This window comes from Indicator indicator, chromosome 17, assembly GCF_027791375.1.
Source record: "Indicator indicator isolate 239-I01 chromosome 17, UM_Iind_1.1, whole genome shotgun sequence".
NCBI classification, from domain to species: domain Eukaryota; kingdom Metazoa; phylum Chordata; class Aves; order Piciformes; family Indicatoridae; genus Indicator; species Indicator indicator.
The window spans coordinates 6428200-6440838 of NC_072026.1; the positions used below are offsets into that span (position 1 = coordinate 6428200).

At 48.5% G+C, this 12639-nt stretch overlaps 1 protein-coding gene across 1 annotated transcript in view; it reads right to left on the reverse strand.

Moving 5' to 3' along the window:
- Positions 1–1207: 1207 nt before the first annotated feature.
- The window catches only part of LOC128972680 (gamma-aminobutyric acid receptor subunit gamma-4), a 35701-nt gene continuing 24269 nt past the window's right edge, over positions 1208–12639 (reverse strand). Inside the window, exons 4-9 of the mRNA XM_054388774.1 lie at positions 9586–9806; positions 8683–8765; positions 7128–7265; positions 5177–5329; positions 2603–2805; positions 1208–1501 (exon numbers count right to left, since the gene is read on the reverse strand). Coding sequence (XP_054244749.1) covers positions 1208–1501; positions 2603–2805; positions 5177–5329; positions 7128–7265; positions 8683–8765; positions 9586–9806 — 1092 coding nt within the window. The remainder of the gene's footprint in view (positions 1502–2602; positions 2806–5176; positions 5330–7127; positions 7266–8682; positions 8766–9585; positions 9807–12639) is intronic.

A 12639-nucleotide genomic window follows, 5' to 3' on the forward strand; every position in this document is an offset into this window, starting at 1 on the left:
TAAGATGGACCATAAGGAACCATCTCTCTGTCTGACCTTCCTGAAAACTACCAAGGATGATTTGTTTCATTTCCTGATTTAGAGAAGCAAAGGGCAAAGTATTGGTGGCAACTGGGAGGTGCCACATGGTTTTAGTGAAATCTGAATTTTTATGTAATTATGAAGAGAAGGTGTAAGGAAACACATCTGAGCTGAAGGAATACTCTTTCCCCTCCAATGGTAGATGCAGCTGACCATATTCCTGATCATGCAGGTGATCATATTCCCTTTTCAGGTACCCCTTTCTCAGGCTAGCACCTCTACTGAGCACAGATCTGATGGTCTGCAGGTGTCCTTCCGAAGGAGAACACTACCCTGTTGTGATGCATGGTACAATAGGGCCCAGCTCACACGAGCCAGGTCAAAGCAAGCTACCTCACAACAGGCTCATGAGATTGCTTCTGGTCTTTTCCCCTTTTTTGGCTGTACCCAACCTAAGCTGCAGAGTCTGCTCAAATTCCTGATCACAAAGCATAATGTCACCAAGGGCCCTGAAGAGCCTGCTGCAGTAAGACAGATGGGCCCTTCAGACCTGTGAAGTACTTTTTACCACCATCAGATGGGAATCAGCAATGCCTCAGTGGGTTGCTGCTTTGGGTACCACTTGGTACAAGTGAAGTGCTCTAGGAAGAGCACTCCACATTTTCCATGGAGAGCTGCTGGAGGCTTGCAGCAACTCCATCCCTGTCAGTGCCACTGTCAGCTTTCTGGGCAGGTTCAAAACATTTTAGCCAGTAAAATCTACTTTATTTCCTTGACAGTCTTAATAATTATGCAGGAAACTTAATTTGCCATCACTTCCCATGGAATTTCAGGGCAGGACTGGATGGAAGGACGAAAACTCATTAAGGTTTTTGGTTTTGACAAAATCCCTAATGTTTGAGATGGGAACAGGATGGTTTGGGGGAATCTTACAAGAGTAAAACGCTGGTGGTGCTGGACAGGGGAATGGTTTGGGAAGGGCAGATTTTCTAAAAAGTTATGTGAGAAGGGTAAAAAAAGCTGTCTGGTTCTTCTTGGAGGAGATGAGAGAGCAGGAAGAGGGAATCACCAGGTTGGATTGTTCAGACCGACGACTCACTACCACAGAAGAGACGCTGTTCTCTATGCTCCTTGAGAAGTCCATCTTGCTGGTCTCCAGTCCATTCCAGATGAGGATAAAGAGGGGCTAGAGATAGAGATAGGCAATCCAGTAGACGATGTTGAAGAGCAGGAAGGCGGTGGGGAAGAAGACGCGAGAGTAGGAGTCCAGGCGGGAGATGTGAATGCGGACTCTCCCCTCGCGCCACATCCCTGTCTGACAGTCCTCAATGCAGCAGAAGAACCTCTCACATTCCTTGCCTTCCAGGCATGGGGAGCCAGGATCTTCATCCTCATCCTCCTCTATCTCTGGGGGCCAGTGCATGACGTTGTTGATGTTGATGGTGGTATAGGATGGCATCACCTGCGCACCAGCTGGAGGCTGTAATGAAGAAGGTGGATTAAAGGGAAGGAAAAGGCAAGAGAACTTGTTCTAGACACCAAAACCAATCCAATTTGCAAGAGATCAGTTCACAGCACAGGTGCAGTTCAATGAAGTCATCCCTCCTTCTCTGCCCTTGGTTGTAAGTCACCACTTTGGCATTCTGCAGGGACTGGCATCTGCCTGTGTGACTGTGAGATTCCTCCCTGGCATCCTAGGGCATAGCCTTAGTCAGCAAAGATCTAATTGCTCTGATTCCCCATGTCTGCCACCAATAGTGCAGAAACAGCATCTGTTTGGAGTCAGGTGTGCTAACCTTGTCCCTCATTCCCCTCTGCTCAGCTGTCTCTGAAGAGGCAGCACACATTCCAGACGTGTCTTCTGATTGCTGTCAATTGCTGGAGAAAATCTGGGGAAAGGCTACGTGTGACTCATAACCTCTTGGCCCAGGAGAAGCAGCTTATCATCAGCCTCGTGGAAGTTCTCTCTATCTGGGCAGACAAATGAGGCTGGGACAGAAGAGATCTGTCTTTTTGGGGTTTAGCTCTGTCCCAGTTCAGAGGCCTGCTTCAGATAAGTGTTGGAACTACCTGACATGAACTTGGGCAGATCTCAAGAGAATGATGACCACTCTGGTTTCATTATCCCCACACTCAGGTGGTCTTCTGACAGACAGATGACAAAAGAGAGTATATGTTCCTGCATCTCTGTAACCTATGACACCTTTGTAATCCACAGAGTTCAAACTGGCACAGGTGGAAGAACCTGGATGTGGATCACCCTGTCTTAAAATGGACATGGTCATGTTAGAGTTATAAACTCTACTGATCAAGTCTCCAGCAATTCTGAGGACAGCACAGGGTGCCTGGCTCTGACAGGCACCTTCTTGTTCTAGGGGAGCCTCAGCTGCTTTTTCTGGTTGTGTCTCACCTTCCAGGTGCTCAGAGTGGTCTGCACACAGAGTGGTCTGAAGAGCTTAAGAACACAGTATGGTCAGGCACTTAACCATGCCAGCAGTTTCCAATGCAGACTCAAGCGGGATATTTCTAAACAGCTTGGAGTTCTGAACAGCATCCAGCTCTGCTGACCCCCTTGACCTACCAGCCTGGTTTTCCTGTTGTTGTGCTCAAGTGGTTTCTTGTTTCCCACCAGGTAGTTGAGTGTAGCATACTCCATGAGAGCTGCAAAGACGAAGATGAAGCACACAGAGACAAAGAGGTCCATGGCTGTGATATAGGAGACACGCGGAAGGTGCTTGCGGGAGATGGTACTCAAGGTGGTCATTGTTAGCACAGTTGTGATACCTAGGAGACAGAAGAAGTGGATGCAGTAATGAAGAGGAGCATTTCTGTGTTCTGCATGCATCCAGTCCTTAAAACATCCCCGTGTGGGACAGAAATTCCTCTGGTTGTCTGGTCCCATTTTTTTTATCTGCTCAGCCAGATTCTGGTCTTGAGGTGCCCTCTGACAATGTTGCATGGCAAAAAAAGCTGTTCCAAACCCAGATGTTATGCAGGCCATCAATAGAGATGAGAGAAAGTGGCCTCAAATTGCACCAGTGGAGGTTTAGATTGGATGTTAGAAGAAAGTTCTTCACTGAAAGGGTTCTCAAACACTGGAACAGGCTCCTCAGGTGGTTGAACCCCTGTCCCTGTCAGTATCTAAAAGACTCAAAGATGTGGTGCTGAGGGACATGGTTTAGTACCAGACTTGGCAGGGTTAGAAAACCTTTGGACTTGGATGAATTTCAAGGTCCTTTCCAACCAAAACAATTCTAAGATTCTATAAAGGACAGGGAATCTGGACTCTGCTTAAAGCTGTACACAGGAACAACTGTTCACATGATGGGAGCAGAGTTCAAAGGAAGGACATGATAAGAGGCAATGGTTAGCTTTGGGCAGGCAACGGGTGAGCTGGGAATCAGTTGGCAAAACCCAGCTGAGTCAGCAATAAGCATGGCAATGTCTCAGATGACACAGGGCTGCTATTTCTGTCTGATGTGAATCAGAGCTGGAATGCAAAGGCATTCCAGGCAAAGCTTCTTGTTTTCCTATTATCGTTGAACGTTTACTCCCAGGATCAATTCAGCCCAATGCAAAGCTCATCACAGAATCATAAAATAGTTTGAGCTGGAAGAGACCTTTAAAGGTCATCTAGTCCAACCCCCTTGCAATAAGCAGATGGGATGTGTTTCCTATAGGTCTGAAATGCCAACAGAACTGGTTTACATCTCTCTACTGTAGGCTGCTGGGCTCAAAATGTACTGGGCATCATCTGGACTAAGTACAACAGGAGCTGCAGAGTGAATACATCACCCTTGATGTGCTGAGGTGCCTTCCCAGGGAGAGGGGGAATTTGGCTTTGTTTTTTGAGACAGCCATCATAGTGGTGTCAGCTGTGCAGAACATTTTGCCTCTTGCTGTTCATTCTTTTCCCAGCCATAGACTATGGTGCACCCTGACCTCCATTGGAAATCACATCCCACTCATCCTCCTGCTCTCTCCATGGGAACCAAAGAAATTGACATTGAGAGGGAGGTGGGGAGAGATGGTCAGAATGGATGTGCTCTGAATGGCCCTTCCTGATGCTATGGCCCCTTGCCTCTCCCTCCCCAAGAGGCCTGCAGGCAAGGCTGGAAATGCTACCTCCAATTAAGTGGAAAGTCAGCAAGGCTGAGGGGAAGGACAGTGCTGTGAAGCTGAGGTTGCTGCGAAATGCAGATCCAACCAAACTGCATTAAAGATTTGTAAAGACCTCTGTAGTGCCTATCAGAGCAGAATTCGATCAACAAACTTTCTTTCCACCTCAAAGAACCACTGCAGGTTGCTGAGAGAATCTAAACAACAGACAGAGATGTTGCCACATGCTGGACTCTCCTGTGCTGTGACCCACAGAGGAAGGCTGTACCTACAGAGCTTCCACATGCTGCTGGAGCTTGAGACTCTATGGATACAGCTGAGCAACTTTGCTCATTAACCTACAACCTCCAGTGTTTCACTGCCACAGCTCACCCTTTCCCTCTCCCTTTCTGTGCTAGAGAGTATCACACTGTCAACTTGGAAAAGGCTGTGTCCAGATCTCAGGTCTCAGATCAAGGTATGAGAGTGTTGTGTTATCCTGAAATAATCCAGTAGCCCAGGCCAGCACAGCTGGAGATTCAGTTGTGCTTGAGGATAGTGTTAGAAGGATGGAGAAAATGGAACAGCCTCCATTAATTACAGAATCACAGAATGTTAGGGGTTGGAAGGGACCTTAAATACCATCCTGTCCAACCCCCCCTGCCAGAGCAGGATCACCTGGAGTAGGTCACACAGGAATGCATCTAGGCAGGTTTTGAAGATCTCCAGAGAAGGCGACTGCACAGCCTCTCTGGGCAGCCTGTTCCAGTGTTTTGTCACCCTCACAGTGAAAAAGTTTCTCCTTATGTTCACAAGGCACCTCCTCTGCTTCAGCTTGCACCCACTGCCCCTTGTCATAGCTATCATTGCACATCACTGAGAAGAGTCTGGCTCTGCCCTCCCAACACTGCCCTGCACATCTTTATCAACAGGAATGAGGTCACCCTGAATAATGCCTGAAAATAGCAAAAAGCTTTAGGAGATTTTGTACTCCAGCACTGCCAGGCTGCTAGCCTTGGTTCAACAACCATCAGACATGCAACAAGCTATCTCTTACCCAGAGATGTCCTGGCTGGTGTAGAGTCTCTCTTGATCCAGAAGGAAACCCAGGAAAGAACGACAGTCAGGATGCAGGGAATGTAGGTCTGGATGGCAAAATACCCCATACGTCTACTGAGGTCAAAAGAAACTGTCATCACCATGTACTCCCCTAGGGAGGAACAAGAGACACTGCAGTCACACATCGCTTCCTGAAACACCAAAACCAGCAAAGCTGCAGAATTTGGAGTGTCTCTGATGAACTCTTCTCGTTGGTTTAAGTGCCTGGCTGGTTGGTCTTGTGGCTGGCTTTGTGCCTGCCCAGATTGTGTGGCTGGCTATGTAGGTTGGGTGTCTTACTGATGCTGTGGCTGGCTTGATGATTTTGTGGCTAATGGACTCTGTAGCTACCTGGTTGGCTCTGTAGCTTTCTGACTTAGTGTCTTTGTGACTAATTTCAGAGCTGATTTTGTGGTTGTCCAACTGGCTATCTGGCCTGGCTGGTAGGAGGTAGCTGAGGCCCCATCTCTGGAGATATTCAAGGTCAGGCTCAACAAAGCTCTGAGCAACCTGCTCTAGTGGAGGATGTCCCTGCTGAACTGCAGGTGGGTTGGACTAGATGACCTTTGGAGGTCTCTTCCAACTCAAACCATTCTATGATTCTACATTGATGTTTGTACCTCTTCATATAGTGCTGCTGTTGGGTTTTTTCCTTCCCTGATGTTGCTAAGGAGCAGATGTGATCTCCTCTGTATGCAATCCTCTTGCAAGCAAATAAGGGATGGTTATTCTCACCCCTGATCTGCTTACTGCAGAGGGGGTAGGACTAGGTGACCTTTGGAGGTCCCTTCTAACCCAGACCATTCTATGACTCCATGATTTGTACTGCCCTGGCTGTGTGTCCAGGCACACCAAAAAGTAGACTGCCTGGAAAAGTTTCAGGGAAGGAACTACAGAGAGTATTCACCTGACTGCTGCAAGGGTTTCTTTAGCTGTAACAGGCTACATGGCCTGGCTTGCTAACTACCTGGGCTGTGACAAAGGAGGTGTCCTTCAATCACTTCCATTGAGACTCTGCTTCTGCTCTTGGAAAAGGCATGTGGCACTGTACATCCTAATTTCTCCTTTGGCAGCTTGAAGCTCAGGTTCTTCCTCTTTTTTTCAGAGGCTCCTAGAGAGTACTAGAAGAAAGCCACCTGACAGCTCTAGGATTAAGATGGAGCTTGCAAGCAATTACCCCAAAAGAGAATTACAAACCTCAGAGAGCCACTGGTGCATTCCTGACACTTTCACTGCCCTGGTTTGTGCTGCCTTTCTACCCTGATTAGAGGCTGCCTGCTAGAGCTGGCAACAGCAGCTTTCTGCAGAGTGAGAGGAGCACTATCTGACCTTGCTTCTTCAGAGCTCATCCAACCTGCAGGAATTCAAAGAGGCTTTTCTCAGTTGTCTGTGGGAAAGAAAGGGGATGTGAGCTATTATTAGGAGGAGGAGCTGAAGGGCCTCTATGCTGTGGTTTCTTCACACATGCAGCCCTGTTCCTGTCTCTTAAAGCATAATTCAAGTGCTCATCAGCCTCATACTTTGCAGAACTTTACAGAACCTGAAAGTTCTGATTTCCTGGTCCCTGTTCAAATTGCAAGCATCACCCAGGGAATCACACACTGCTGCAAGAGGGGATTTGAGCTACATCTCTTCTCCCTCCTGACTTTCAGTTAGGCATAGCTTCATTCACATCAGCACTGCCACTCATTAGTTAACAGATGTCAATGGTTATGGGCTACCTCTGCCACATCTTCCATTCGCCCTTCACCTCCATCACTTCTGGTCCCCCTAGCAAAGATCCATCCATTCATTCTTCTGTTTTCCTAACTGTGCTCTTGTGACCTTCTCCCCTGCTGTGCAGCCTCCTTTGCCTCCCATGAGGTCTCCATCACACTGGCATTTCTGTGGGCTGTCTCCCTTTGCCTCACCTGCCCCAGTCCTGAGAACTTCTGAGGTGTTCCTCAGCCCTGTGAAGTCAAACTGATAGAGCCTCCAGGTGCGCTGGTCGGAGACCTCAATGGAGTAGCGCCGCCAGCGATAGACAATCTCCTCCCTCGGGTAGCCATCTGGGAAAAGGGGCAAGGACATCAGTGAGAGACTACATCATGTGCCTCCACCTCAGGCTTCACCCTGCCTGCAGAGCACTGGCCTCTCACTCTGCCTGCTTTGTAAACAGGATGCTTTCAGGCAGCTACTTCTGATGCCTTTTGTTTAGCTTTCCTTAGGCATCCCCACACGCAATGGCAGCAGAAACAGCATCTCCCCTTGTGAGTGCTTCAAATACCAGGGCTGGGAAAAGCAATGCCACAATTGGAGACTTTCTAAGAATTGCACTGGTGGGAATGAGACTTGGATTGGTGTAAGGGGACTCTCTCAACATGAAATCTTTCAGGGTTTTATCTCTCTGGGATAGCATGGGGCCTTCGCTACTGCTGCTGACAACCTTCCCTTCCCTGGCCTGAGCACACCAAGGAATACAAATCTGCCAACATGGGAGGTAGCTTGGCTCTGGCTGCTCTGACTGTCCATGTACCTCTTACCCTGGGAGCTGATCTCTGCATGGAAGAAAAGGGGTGCATTTTCCATGGGAAAGGAGACTTGGCTCCTGCAGGCTGGAGAACAGCTTCTCCTAGTTCTGGCTTACTTGACAAAGAATCAAGGTTACTGTGAAGCAGAAACCTCAACATCTACAGGAGTTCCTCAGAGGAGGAAAGGAGCAAGAGCTTGGCAGCTAGAAGTGTATTTCTAACTATCAAGCACACATGGCATGTACTGTTAATTAGCAAAGAATGAGAGATGGTGGGAGATGAGGGGATGGTATCTCCTCAGCATGCTGCCTCCCCGTAAAGCACCTCAGAGCCAAGTGATGTGCATCTCTTCAGTGGCAGGAGAAGCAGGAGATGTGAACTCGAGCTGAGATGACTAATGAGATTTCCAACCAAGGCATGAGGAGAGAAATCTCTTGGTGCAGAAAGGCTCCTTGCAAAATTACCAGTGGAGACCTGCCAAAAGCTGCAGCCCTCTTTGCTGATGAGAATGAACAAGTGGGGACTGAGAGGGGAGGTCTGAGTATCCCTCTTCTAGCCTTGGTTGCAGAAAGGGGGCCTGTCTCTGGGCTGAGGACTGGAAAGCCAAGCTGTCCCCTCACAGAACAGAAGGGAGGAGATTCAAGGCAGGACAGGTACCATTTCTGCCAGCTAAAGGGATATATTCTGTCTAGAATGACCAGAAAGTCAGTGAAATAATCACCTCCAACAATTAAGGAGAAACTCAGAGGAGCTGTGAATCTGTCCCTGAAGACCTCTGCTAGTCCAGTAGTGGGAGGATGCTTCACAGCATGATGAGTAATGGCCCAGGAAGATAGTCCTAGAGATTAGGTGAAAAATGTAGCTAAAAGGGAGGATGATCTCTCCAGAAGAGTTTTGCTCTACTAAGGTTTCTCTACTTGCCTTCCAAAACTATTTTAAAAATATGTATACTCACAGCTGGAAAAAACCAAAGGGCAGGAGTGAGTGTCCATTGGGAAATTCTGCAGCTGGAGCAGACATTCAGCCTCAATTGTCAGCCTGAGAGATGAAGAGAGAGAGGGGAGACTGAGATTTTGTGCTGGGGAAGGCAGTTTGATTCCAACACTCCAAGGTGAGAGGGGGATCCTTGCTGCCTTGAGAAAGAAACACTCCTTTCCCGAAGATCAGTCTGGCTGCAGGAACATTTCCAAACAGCAGCAAACCCAAAACATCTGTTTGGGTATTTTTGAAGGGAGAAAAGCCATCTGATTTTCACATTTTAAAAGCTTTTTTTGTTTGTTTGTTTATTTGTTTAGTGAGCTTTTCAAATTCATTTATGAGGGTGAGAATTTATGAGAACAAAAGCCAAATGCTTACTGTCAGAATGAAATCTCTGAACTGACCCCATACACTTTTTGGTCTAGGGAACCATTTGTAGTTTTGACTACTAGATATACCACGAGGATGGTGGACACACTGGAACAGGTTGCCCAGGGAGGCATCCTGTCTCCATCCCTGAAGATACTCAAGGTCAGGCTTGACAAGGCTCTGAGCAACCTGATCTAGTGGAGGAGGCAGGGGAATAGATGACCTTTGAAGGTTCCTTCCAGTCTGAACCATCCTATAATTCTGTGAGTCTATGGAGAATTCTGTGAGTCTATGGAAAATTCTGTGAGTCTAAGGAGAAACACTGATTTTTGGGAAGCTTTCACCCTGGGAAGAGGAAACCCATTCTGCAAGCAGTACTGCACATGTACTCCCACCAGCACTGGGAGACATCTTGACTGCTCTGTTTCAGGGCAGCTGTAAACCTCCTCTGCTTTCACCAGCTCCTTATTCCCTCACCTCAGCAGCCAGCTACAGCGCCCGCTGGATGTACCTGAGCGTGTAGAGCACTTTTCCATCATTCCAGATGCGGAGGAGCTGATTAGGAGTGGTTATCCAGTGGGAATCAGCCCGCTTGGAGTTCCTGAAAAAGGTGTCTGGGATCCAGATGCGGCTCACCATGTTGGTGTTCAGCGTGAGGGCCTTCAGGGTGCTGTTGAAACGAAGACGCCGGTCGTACCACGTCTGAGCAAAGAAGATGTCAATAGTGTACTCCTGTCAGAGAGAAAGAGCACAGCTGTCTGAGAGGGGTTCAGGCAAAGCACAGCCCTGTCCTCCAACCTGTAGCCCACCATTCTGGAGCCACAGCCAGCTTTTTAAACCTGGGAGCAGGTGTCAGTGACCATTGGCACCTTTCCAGGCTCCTCTCTAGCTCAAGGTCAGGACATCCATGGCATACTTAGGAAGAGCCAAAGACTGGTGGGCTGAGCCATAGCATGTTTGGCCTGATCCACGCCTGGAAAGTCAGGGCCATGCCAACAATGGCTTGGGCTTCCTCTTGATGGACAACTCGAGCCAAGCACTCCTTTTAAGCACAGGCATGAAGGGGCAGTGTTGGACATCGGCTGAATCCAGTCCTAAGTTCAGCTACAGCTTTCCAACACAGGCAAGAGAAGCTGCTCACCAGCTTACCAGAGAAGGCAAGCAGATAGCTCCTTCTGTCTCCAACTACCTGAGGGGAGGTTGTAGCCAGGTGGGGGTTGGTCTCTTCTCCCAGGCAACCAGCAGCAGAACAAGAGGACACAGTCTCAAGCTGTGCCAGGGGAGGTCTAGGCTGGATGTTAGGAGGAAGTTCTTCACAGAGAGAGTGATTGCCCATTGGAATGGGCTGCCCAGGGACGTGGTGGAGTCGCCATCACTGGAGACGTTCAAGAGGAGACTGGATGAGGCACTTAGTGCCATGGTCTGGTTGATTGCTTAGGGCTGGGTGATAGGTTGGACTGGATGATCTTGGAGGTCTCTTCCAAGCTGGTTGATTCTATGATTCTGTTGTTCATCAGGGTACAGCCAGGGAGTGCTTCATACACCTGATCTGTATGTGCAGCAATAGTAGTGTTGTGCATGAACCTAGTGAGAACCCATCCCTCGCTGCAGGACTTACCCTGAAAACAGTTTATATGAAAAGCTGGGGCACTGTGGGTTCCTGAGCAGAGAGCCCTTGCTGAAGGTTAGAAAAGGAAGCTGGGGCAGGGGCTGCTATGGACCCAGATCTTGGTGCAACTGGTCCAAAATCATGAGGCTTTTGCAGATAGAGAAGATTTTGCATCGTAACGAGGACCTTCGGTTTTGGTGAGAGAGAGGGTGTCCTAATTCTCCCATAACTAGCATTTCTGGGAGGCATCTGCTTTCTGGATTGGACTGGCAGTCCACATCATTAGCCCACCCTTCTGCTGCTTGCTGCTGCAAGACAATTTGCTCCTTACCCTGTTCTTCAGCTTGCCTGTGAAGGTGCTAATTAGTGCCATGCAGGAGCATGTCTGGTACTCAGTGGCTGCCTGAACCAGACTCCCAAATACAGTTCCACCAGCCCATACTAGCAGCTGTCACCTGCTCTTGACAGCTCCTCTTGGGCTTTACTCCCTTTTACTCCTGTTAAACCCTCATGATCATGAAGGCATCGTCTCTCCCTCTCTTCTCTGGGCAGAGGAGAACAATATCTGACTTTGCCATCTCTCCCTCTCATTCTCCTCCTCCCTCTATTGATTTATCTTGGTGGAATTTTTATGACTGCAGCACATCCTCCCTCTGCTGCCCTTGCTGCTGGTTCAGAGCTGCCTTCCCAAGCCATGCTGCTAAAATAGATGCAGCACTCTTGGCGTGCTTCCTTGGACAGCATGTCCCGCTGGGGGCAGGCAGAGCAGGGCAGCACACGACTCCCTGCTTCATTTTCCTTGCCCTTGCTCCACTGTCAGCCAACCAGTGATGAGTGATTGGTACCAAAAATGTCCTTTGCATAGGAATGAGATCATAAGAAAAGAGCATTTGCCATCAAGTGGTCAAGACAGTCTCTGGGCTGATCCTTCACCCTGGTTAGACAGAAGGATGAGCAAAGATGACAGGGAGGAGGCTGTAACATCTCTGTAAATGGGGACAGATGCAGCATGTTCAGAGAGATGGCATTGCCTCTGCAGTTCCTTCAAAACAGAGGTGAATCACACAGCACAGCAGCAGCCCTCAAAGCCAAGTGCACAAGCATGGCCACTGCCCAGAACAGGAGATGGGAAGAGCCCATTCCAGGACCCACTGGGTACTGCTTGGACATAGGCCATGTGGTGATGAATGCAGGGATCAGGTTGTGAAACAATGACACAGAGCCCACAGGTAGGCAAAGAAGCACTGGCCCAGCAGGTAGGAGATGGGATAATAGCAGCCCAAGGAAATAAGGGATACAGGGAGGGCTGGCTTGATCCTGCTTGGGGTCACTTTTGTTTCCTTGACAGCTGTTGGGGCCAAAATGACACAACAGTTGATGTATTCTCCCCTACCTGTGCAAACCCCTGCCTGAGCCAGCATGACTTTACATTGCTCTGGTGTAGGAGAAAGCAATGAAAACTGCACTGATAAATCCATGTTAGATGCCACTATCACTTCCTAACTCCTAACTGGAAGCACTTGTGAGATCCTACTCCTTTGCTGGCTGCTCAGGTTAGATGTCCTGCTGTAAAGTTCAGCATTCAGGTCTGGGATGACCAATGCTAAAGTTTCAAGAGAGTGGAGGGTCAGCTGTCCCAGGGGTTTAGTATTTTTGTTGAGCCCAGACTTTCAGAAGGGATCAGCATTAAAGAGCTCCTCCTGTGCTGATCACAGGCAGCTTTTGCAAAAGGTGCAGTGCACAAGTCATTCAGCTCTTCTGAAATGTCTGAGCTGTTATTGTCACTGTCCTGTGGTTTGATCTAATTTCAGTGGCTATTATTAGCACAGCTATTCATGAAGAAGAACTTACTCTGTGAGCTGGTTCCCTTGCCTTTAGGTGGGGAACTCACTGGGAAATGCTGGCATTTACAAATGTGTCTTCATTCAGAATTATCTGAGGCAAGAAGATCTACAC